Source organism: Sinocyclocheilus anshuiensis, unplaced genomic scaffold (assembly GCF_001515605.1).
Source record: "Sinocyclocheilus anshuiensis isolate Anshui unplaced genomic scaffold, SAMN03320099.WGS_v1.1 scaffold13, whole genome shotgun sequence".
In the NCBI taxonomy this organism is placed as follows: Eukaryota; Metazoa; Chordata; class Actinopteri; order Cypriniformes; family Cyprinidae; genus Sinocyclocheilus; species Sinocyclocheilus anshuiensis.
In genome coordinates this window covers 1,775,339-1,786,218 of record NW_015538026.1, presented here as the reverse complement: position 1 = coordinate 1,786,218, position 10,880 = coordinate 1,775,339, and the positions used below count along the sequence as shown (strand labels likewise).

Genomic DNA, 10,880 nt, shown 5'->3' with positions numbered 1-10,880 from the left:
CGAAGAAGATATTGTCCTCTTTTGGAAGGCCAAACAAAGTAGTTTCGCTTTCACAACGAAGCACACAGCGCATTCACAACATGGCGGCAGCAACAATACTACAGCCAGAATAAAAGTTACGCCTTCTTTCTTTGCGTGAACATTTGGGCAGCGTTATGCAAATCTTCCCACATAGTGATGTAGATATGTGGGGGCGTGTTAGAACGAGTCGTTTTAGGTAGGTGTGGCTGACTCTGAACTTTTATAAAGAATATCTCTTTGGATTTGAGACTTTAGTCTTTGCAACTTTACAGATCTTCTTTATGCACCAAGAGCTTTTAACACTCCAAAGAGAAAGGAAAAACTGAAATCGCAAGACAATAAGTCAGTGGATCAAATCTCATTTATGGGCGTTTGGCTTCTTCTCTCCAGTCATCACGCCAACTGCAGCTCACTCAGATTATAGCTGAAGATGGACAGATGTTTTTGTTTGAAACTCCAGATTGAACCAAACGAAATAATGTAGAGAATCACACTAACCAAACATTCCAAAACAAACTACATTTGATGATTTCTGTCATTGGCTGGATCTGGGATATCATGAAAGAACCTGACATCCCCAGCGTCCCCCACCCCCACCAAAACAAAAAACAAAAATACACTGACCCAACTTTCGAGTTTGTTGATGTTTTTAGTGAATTCAGAACCAGAGCCAGTTTTTCACTCACCTCGGGATCCTTCCCTTTGAGAATACAGTCCTCACGGTTCCCAGGCAACGAAGGCCAATGGATCTGGAGATAAAAAAGGAAAAGCAGATGAAATTTATCATCTCATAAATTAAACACATATTAAGCACAGCTCTGTCCAACTCGCACCCAGACTCATTTACTTGTTAAGACTAATTACTCTGCCAAGATCCAAACATAACAAAATCAGACAGTGTCTCTGAGGGTGGGTATGCAACAAAAATGCTTTGTGGGTTTTTTCCCCCACGAATGTCAACAATAAAGATAGATTTATGAAAACAACTCTGAGAGTGTGAAAGTCACAAAAACCTATCCTGATGTTATGAACGATTGAGAAATATACAATCTCATCTGCTAGGTCCTCTATCCAAATATATATACAGTGATTGCACATCCTGACGCATTAATTTCTCACGTGTCACAGAACAGTCTGGAACAAAACCGCTGTCACGTTCAGACCTCACAGAGACTTTTAGGTTTGTTTATACAGATCTGCAAACATATGCAAGCTTAATTTCATAAGTTATATAGTCCTCTTTAGCAAAAGCGCACAGAATATAACACAATTATAATTTTTAATTTGTGTGATTAGATATAGGCCTATCAGCCACCCATTAAGATTATATTTCCAACAAAAATATATTTAAATAAAATAGTCTAAAGTTAAATAGTGTTCCTATAGCTCAAACCTGGATCAAAGCCAAGGTCACAGGTTCAGTTCCCAGGGAAATGATTTTCACTTGTTGACTAATCAACCTCTTTACATCACATGACATTTACAAATCCTTCTACTGCTTGTAAAATGTCAGATATCATTCAAAAAAACTGTTAGTTTCAATCAGTTCCAGCCTTCATATGATTAAATAATTAGTGAGTCATTAGCTTTTATTTACCCTTTCAAGCTCTTACACATTTTGACATTGTCTAAATCCGGAACCTGTAATCAACTGTTACCCAGCATCCTTCCTGTGCATGAAAGCATTTCTTCTTTCCTTAATTAGCGATCACCTTTATTCTTCAGGACACTTGGACTAAAAATAGTCCAAATGTGGCTGTCGTTGGGTTGTATTGACCTAAAAGGTCATTATTAATGAAAAACACTACAGTATACTATAAATCCATGGTGTGAAAGAAAGGGCCCTGGCTCACTCATTCAGCTTTTTAATTTGCTCCAGATGCACCAGGTTTAAGATTAACCAACCTCTATTAACCATGGGAGAAACACTGCATGGTGAATCCTGGACCTGACAGTCCTCTGCAAAGAATGAGTGAATGATTCCTCTCACTGAACTGAGATCAGCTGAGATGAAGGCAACAGGTGATGGGAGATTTGCAGTAAATACATGCCCAAGAGGGAAAAGGAAGTCTGATCAGGGTTGAGTAATTTTTCCGCTTAAAGAACAACATCATGAATCACTGCTTGATTTCTGTGGCACCCTCCCCTTCGGCTGGGAAGCTTTACTGGTAGCATCTACAAAACAATCTTGCACACGTAAATTCACACATCCAAACATCCTCATTTTGTTTTCTGGCTAAAAAAAGGTGAAAAACTTTTCCTGCACATTGTTACTGAAAAGAACATTTCAGTTGTAGCTTAATTTTTGTCATGAAATTCTCAGTACAGAAGGTAGTATATTTGAAAACTGTGGCCAGTGGTAGTACGGTGGCCTTACAGAATGCACAAGTGTCTAACAAGGCAGAAAACGTCTGTCCTTGAGCCAAAGGTCACGGGGTCATAACCTCAGATGTTGCAGCCACTCCCACGTGTCTTGTCACTATGGCAATGCACCTCCTCTTCCTGTTCATATCCTTTAACAAGGCCACACACAATGATAAATACTTTGGAGACTGCATATCAAAACAACCACACTGGTAGAGGCTCCAGTGACTTGAGTCAAAACATATTCACATGAACTGAGGCTTTAATTAAGCTCAGCCACACACATATAGAAAGTTAACTGCACAGGGAACAAAATGCCAAACCCTCTAGACAAGTAGTACCAAAGCACTTCTGCTTTTACAGTCCATTTAGTCCAGTGCCTATTTATACACTGTGGCTCTTCTCATAACTCACAACTTTATTTTATAAACTACACCACAAAACTGAGACAATAACAGGAAAAAGGGCAGCAAACATTGAACTCGTAAAATCAAGCAAGACCATTTATGTGTTTATATGTCTTAAGTGAGGTCTAAACAAGTCTTTGTCACAAAGGCGGTCAATTTACATGACTTTAATGTGTGTTTGTGAACAGCTGTTTTTGTGTGATTTTTAGTAAACATTTTTAATAACATATTTGGCCTACTGCCTATGACAGAAAACCTGAGCTCTAAAATTTCCTTTGGAGTTTTTAATAAACTTTTTTATGTATAATACTCTAAATATTATGTTAGTATAAAGACGGTTTCACAATGATGGTTTTATAATAGTTGTAATATTATACAATTATAAATATTATTTTAAATAGTTATGATTTTACAATATTTATAATAAAATACTACAAATATTTTATTAATATTATGACATTTTTACAAGTTTTATAATATTTTATAAATAATAGAAATAAATAAATGAGTGTCTTGAGTCTGTCTACGCTGTTTTCAAATATTTGTTTATGTAAACCAATGCTAGATGGATGTATTTGACTAGTGGGATGCAGCTTGCTGTTTTAAAGGGGACATTGGATGCCCATTTTCCACAAGTTGGTATTATTCTTTAGAGTCTTCATGAAATGTCTGCAAAATACTTTGGTTAAAATTTCTCAATGGTCGCGTAAAACAACACCCTTTTTACCTTGTCAAAAACAGCTCTGTTCACAGCGACCCGTTTCAGGTCAAAACGGCTTTACTTTTTATTTTTGGGGATTAAAAAAAAAGGAGTGAATGTATTTTTATCATTGTAGGGTGGTTGTGTCCACACACTGCTAAGACACATTTATATGCAAACAAACACCATGTGAATTTTGTATCCGATGTCCCTTTCAAAAACACCTTGTCAAATTAAAACAATTCAGCTTTTAAAAATCGCAAGACTTTTTCCATTCTGTTGTGCTTCGTGTTTTTTTTTTTTAAACACAAGAATGTATGTGAACCGGCCTTTACACGCCCCTTTTTCTGGGCTCTCACACCTGTGTTCTCCGTGGGTAGCTTATTATCTTAACCATATCGCAGTGATAGTATGTCTTACCTCTTTAGCATCACGTTTGTGATCCAGTCTCAACGAGTAGAGAACATCCTTCCCTCCCAGGAAAAGCCTGTCATGATATTCATCCAAAAACACAGCTGACAAGTGCAGATCTCCATGAAAACCACTGAAAATGGAGGTGCGGTTTGTGGCCAACAGATCTGCGGGAAAGGGAGAGAGAGAAAGAGGCATGAAATATGAATGACACGACAATGAACACCACATTTTAACTGAAAAATGACAATAAATCTGTCTCTAATAGTCAAAGCAGATTTATGAGGAGAAAATGGTGATGAAGTGCTGAAAGAGGACGCTCATCTTAAATCCAGAACAGCAGGAGAAGTTTGTGGAATGTGACTGATGGGAGTTCTCTGAGAACTTAAACCACTCTTTATCTGTTTCTCTTGTTGTCAATTCAATTTAATTGTGCTTTATTGGCATGACTATTTGTTCACTGCTGCAAGTCAAAATATTACGGATTGTAAGTTTACGTCAGTTCTTTTTCCAACAGAGGCATTTTAACCAAACTTGGCAATATTTTGCTTTCTGTTCAACCTGTTAACATCTCAAAATTTTAAACACTGAGTAATAACTAGCTGATACATTTCTACAAAGTAATTTGTCCACAGTGAAAGCGAGAATGTTGCATCGCATGAAAGCAACAATGTTGTATCACCAAACAAGGCAGTCTGAAAATAATAATAATAAATCTAATAAATCTGATGTTTACTATACATAATGCGGAGTAGGATTTTGAACCAATGAGGCTTCAGTCATTTGTCGGGGCTATTCTGTGCAGATTTACATTGAAGAGAAACTGTAGTTTATATTGTACCTGGTTAGGGTACACACTGTTATGGTAGTGTATTCCCCTTGCAAATGTGCGGTCACATTTGCAATTGTTCTGCAAAGTTTTGTGGCCAAAATCCATTTCAATAGGAATTCTCACAAACTGAAAATTTTGCGCAAGGGTGAAAGGTTTCCCCATGCAGATTTTGCATTGAGTTTAAGTTGGTCACATGAAATCGCCAGATGAAAATGACTTCTGTGTGAGCCGAGCTTTATTACTGACAGTTAATGAAAATTAACCTATTTTGCCTGTGCCATTTTGCTAATATGACCGCATCTTAAGGGTATGACGGCATATAACACACAAACAAGAAAAAAAACAAAAAAAAACAAGAGTGGAAATTAGACTTTGATCTTTGACCCTAAAGTGAGCTCAAGGTACACTCTTAAAAATAAAGGTGCTTCACGATGCCATAGAAGAACCTTTTTGTCTAAATGGTTCCATAAAGAACCTTTAACATCTGAAGAACCTTTCTGTTTCCCAAAAGGTTCTTTGTGGCGAAATAAGGTTCTTCAGATTACAAAAACGCAAGAAGGAGATGGTTCTTTAAAGAACCTTTGACTGAATGGTTCTTTGTGGAACCAAAAATGGTTCTTCTATGGCGTCGCTTGAAGAACCTTTTGAAGCACCTTTATTTTTAAGAGTGTACAGTGATTATATGTGTGTGTGTGTGTGTGTGTGTGTGAGAGAGAGAGAGAGGAGTACAGAACCCTCTTAGAATCACATTTTTAAAAAGAAATTAAAGAACTATAAACTAAATCTAAATGAAGACATACCATAGCCTTCTACAGTTTTTATAAAAAGCTAATTATAATTACTACAGGTTAACCGAAACCCTGAAAGAAAACTTTTAGAATTCAATAAAATAATTGATTTTTTTAAATTAATTATTTATTACTTTTTTTTTTTTAATCAGTTTTCCAGATGAGAATGCCCCCCAAGTTTTTATCATATTTTGCCCACTTTAAACTAGATAAGTACTGAACACACACCCAAAAACATTCTCTTGTTATCTTTCTCTAGTATCCTGAAGTACAGCTACACACTCCCTCCACATTCCCCTCATATAATAATGTGCAGTTGGAGAGAAAAGAGGAGTGGAGAAAGAGCAGCTGAAGGAGAAATGAGGCCTCGTTGAGAGGGTGGCACGTGTCTAAAGCCGCTAATAGGGCGCCGATGAAAAGAGCACCAACAGAAGCCAAACAACGAAGCCAAAAGTTAAACCATAATTATAAAAACACACACACATGCAACAGCAACATTCACAATCCACTCCTCTAAATAAATCAATTAAAACTCTTTCTCAACCATTTAAGGAGTTTAACAAAAGACTTGAATTTTAACAATCATTGGCAAAGAGGTCAAAATATATTCAAACACAGTTCTGGGGTTTCACATTGTGTGAGTTTTTTTTATATAAACCTCAAATAAACTCAAACACAAGCTGAACAAAAGAGAAAGAGTTTTGTTCTTTCTTTATTAGAGTGATCTTGCATGCAAGTTCCACAATGATATAAAAAAACTTTAAAGGGTTTTCTTTCCAGAACACAGACTCCACACTCTCTTTCTTACATACATAAAAAGCATACATATACAGTCACAGATCCCTGCTATTTGTCATTTATCGGATGCGTTTCATCCAGCGGGTACATATAGCAACAATAATTGCAATGAACCCCTGAGGTAACCTGTGGTTTAGTGCTCTACTCAAGAGCACAATGGTGGCAGATGATCTCAATAAGTCATGAATCAACCCTGAGTCCCCCATAAACACACGCATATGAAGGCAATTAAACAGAGACATATACATTTGAAGAAATTTAACTTCACATTCTTTTCCCTTTTTCTCTTATAATATGTCTTAGAAGAGATGGGAATCATAAAGAATAATTACAGTTTTGATTCCCACTAATCATTCTAGTTCCTTCATGGTTTATTAAAATTATCATACACATTTTTTTTGGTAGGCCTACAACTGGGAAATAAATTTTCAGAAAAAGTAAATGCAGTTTCATTGTCAAATAAGATTATTTTGATTTTGAAAAAATCAAAAACTGAAAACAATATTACTGCCAAACTCATAATGTGAATCTTTAATTACATGTTGTCATGTGAACAATCACTCAGTCTGTAACTATACTGATTCACTAAGCCAGCTCATAAGAGTCATTTGTTCAGGACTTGTTTGGACTATGCTGTATGGTTTTCATTTACAAAGTCTTTCGTTAGAGAAACTGTTCCTGTTTGCACTGTATGTTTTGATTCATTAATAAGAAATGACTCATCAAGTCATTTGCTCTGTATTTGTTTGGTCACAGTTTGACAGTAGCAATAGAAATGCTATCAGAGTATTTTTCAAATATTGTGGGGGGGGACAGTTTGGCCATTTCTAATTATTGGGGGGGACTTGTCCCCCTCAATGTCTATGGTGATTATGACTCTGCCTGTATATATACTTTACTGTGGACTGTCTTATTCATTGGCACTGTAAATAAATTACACCCTGCACGAGAGTGCTGTGCGAGTAAGCCATCATTTTTTTCTTATATCCTCACGGACTCACGTTACTTTTTCCCTCCCCCAAAGTGATCAGTGGCGCTCGCTTCATCACACTATGTAAATAATCTGCTCACTTAAAATAACAGTTCACAATCACCAGTTTAATGATATTAAACGTAATAAAATGACAACCTGAGACTACACAGAGGTCTGAGTTGGCAAGCACTCTCTCTATAACACAAACACAAACACACACCTCCAGTGCGACAGTAAGAGGCTGTATGTGTGCCAGTAGATGTGTAACACTTTGGAAAAGAATTAAATGGAAAATAATTAAAAATGTAGTGTCAGAATAAATTACCTAGTTACAAACAAGTGCTTAGGGTTTGCCTGGTTCGCACAGGCAGTTATAAGGTGTAACTTCATCTCTCAGTAAGATGAATGGGAATCCTAATAGATGTCTTCTCCAGGTATTATAGGCTTCCTTGGTTATACAACACAAGAGACACTCCTGATAAAAAAAATACAGGTCTGCTCATCTGATGCATGTTTCCTGCAAACCCTATGATCTTTAAATCAATTAGCTTCTAATCACATCTGTCATGTGTGAGATCAATGAGAAAAAGAGGACAATGAAGAGATGAGAAAGACTAAATAAATGAAAACCATTATTTACAGAGCGAGGCGGAATTGCAGTGGCGTTATGCTGTAGATACAGCACAGAAAATGTATACCCTTCCTCTCTTTCTCCTAAACTCGTTTTCTTACATCAGAACTTAAGGCTTTCTACACAGTGGCAACCCACCAACTTTCTAAACAACCGTTAATAACACACACATGCTTGTTGGCATCTGGCCTACCTTTTAGATTTTCACTTACTGGTAATGAAGTGATTATAAATGGAAGAAGGGAGAGGTCTTGCGTTTGAGCCGACTGGGCTGTTTGCCTTAAGGATTGCATTTATTCCCATTTTTTGTCTAAAGGGTTGTGTGTCTGTATGCGATTAAGAGACAGAGAAAGAGAGAGATAAAAAGAAAGAAAGTGAGAAAGGAAGTATGAATATGTAATATATGAATACATAACCCTCAGGAGGAAACATGTCCACATAGGAAGTTGATCATGTTCTCCGCTCTGGTGTAGACAGATATATTAATATATAACTTGCATGAACTTTATCATGCATCTGTGTGTGTGTGATTTCAGTATCAGGTTGATCTTTTGGAGGCTTCGGGCTGATTCTGTCAGCAGTTGTGTGGTGGAACTAATTGATTACTGGCTGGTGCAGAGAGCAGCAGGGGAGACCGTTCACAGAGTTAAACATCAACAGGAAGATCTCATGGTGTCTTCCCTAGGCACTGAAAATACACAACGTTAAGAAGTGCACACACACACACACACACACAAATGTCAGAAACTGCCCTTCTCAAATAACAAATTTAATTAGACTACGTCAACATTTCACAGCAGGTTAAGACTTAAACAATTCAAGACATCTAAAATTTATTGAATACCTTCATTAACATACAAAAAACACTCCTACACCACTCTGTTTAATAATATACTACTGTTCAAATGTTTGGGGTCTGTAACTTTTTTTTAAATATTTTTGAATTTTTATTTGGAAATCTTATACTCACCAAGGCTGCATTTATTTGATCAAAAATACAATAAAACCATAATATTTTTTAAATAATATTACAATTTAAATTAACTGTTTTCTACAGTTTAAAATGTAATTTATTCCATTGAATGCAAAGCTGGATTTTCAGCAGCCATTACTCGAGTTTTCAGTGTCACAAGATCCTTCAGAAATCATTCTAATATGCTGATTTAGCCCTCAAGAAACATTTCATATTATCACTGTTCAAAACGGTTGTGCTGCTTAATATTTTTGTGGAAACTGTGATCATTTTTTCCAATATTCATTATGAATAGAAAGAAATCGGGATTCATGATAAATAGAACATTCAAAAGAACAGCATTTATTTGAAATAGAAATATTTTGTAACATTACAAATGTCTTTACTGTCACTTTAGATTAATTTAATGCATCCTTAATGAATAAAAGTAATTTCTTTTGAAAAAAATAAAATAAATAAATCTTACTGACCCCAAACTTTTGAACAGTAGTGTACACTAACAGTGAAAGTTTGGACACAACTGACTGAATTTAAATGCTTAGGCTTATATGCTGGTTATTTTTATTTCTATATTTCTGTAATATTTTGTATATATAAAGACAATTAATTTTGTGGACAGATGATATGTATATCTAAACAATGAAAGTATACAAAATATATATTAAAATATTAATATAAAAATATAAAATAGTAATGTATATACTTTTTTTTCTTTCTCTTTTTTTTTAGATAAGTTATACCATACAGCGAAGGGACAAAAAAGCAAAAGTGCCCAGCATAAATAAGATCTCTACAGCATCCCAAGATGCACCTCATGATGTTGGAGTGTGCAGATCTGGAATCTAGACAAAAGATGGCAAGTTTTGTTTAAATGTAATCCCTCTTCTCAATCCCCAGACTTCCATTTATGTTGATACTAGTTTTGATGATTTCACTATTATTCAAAAATGTGGGGAATAGTAATAATAAAGAATGAGTACATGAGTCCAAACATTTCACTGATAGCATGTACATGTTCACATAACTACCGGTAATTCTCCAGTATCATAGTATCTGCTCTGTTTCCTCCAATTCTCTCACTCGGTCTCTGCCTGTCTGTCTTCATTTGTCACACACACTCACGTTACTTCAGGGCAAATCCGGCTACACTAGCTCTTACTGGTAAACTCATAAAAGCCCCTCTCCCCCTCAAACCTACTTTTTCTAGCTTATTTTCTCAGCCTTCCTTTTGTCAGTCTCATTCTTTCAGTCCATCTGTCTTCTTTTGCTCCCTGGCCTCTCCTGATCCCCTCTCTCCCCAAAGCAAGAATCAGAACGTCAGGGTTTAGATAAACCCGTCTGGACAGCAGCCATGAGAGTCAGTGCCTTCCCCTCTGTACACACACGCACACAATCAGACTACAGCAGCTAGACAAAATGCCTTGTTATGGCTACACACAGACTTGTTTACACATTTAACAAGAAATAAAGAAAGAAAGAAAGTTTCTTTCTCACACAAATAATTAATATGACAGTGGGTGAAATTCATTCTGTCCACACCATTCCTCCATTCATTCTTTGCTTTCTCTGACACCTCTCTTCTTTCTCCTTTATTACCCTGATCCCTTTTAGCAGCCATGTTTCCATATGTTAGCGTGTGTGTATAGAGGGCAGCTGTATTTGTGCAGTGTACTTGAGACCATTACAGCTGCAATTAAGTGTGTGCATGTGTTCCCAGGTTCCCAGCTCCCAGGACAGTCATCAGTTCAGGGGTTAAAAAAATCAAATCATAGTTTAAGTGACCAGCAGCTGTTGTGGTCGTTATCAGTGCGTCTGATCACGTCCAGGGCTTGTGACCTAATTGCGGTAAGCTGCGAACTCCCCTCAACCCAGGAGTAAACCGCCACAATGCTGCATTGTTCTGCTACGTTACACTGCAAACTCTTGACTGACGCCACAAGGATGGAGGGAATTTGTGTTTTCATTAAAATTCCACCTGCATC

General features: G+C 36.5%; 1 protein-coding gene across 1 annotated transcript in view; it reads right to left on the bottom strand.

Moving 5' to 3' along the window:
• Positions 1 to 10,880, bottom strand: part of LOC107680112 (semaphorin-3G-like) — a 27,469-nt gene that overhangs the window by 9,408 nt on the left and 7,181 nt on the right. The window contains exons 2-3 of the mRNA XM_016475888.1: positions 3,913 to 4,070; positions 708 to 770 (exon numbers count right to left, since the gene is read on the bottom strand). Of these exons, the coding sequence (XP_016331374.1) occupies positions 708 to 770; positions 3,913 to 4,070 (221 nt within the window). The remainder of the gene's footprint in view (positions 1 to 707; positions 771 to 3,912; positions 4,071 to 10,880) is intronic.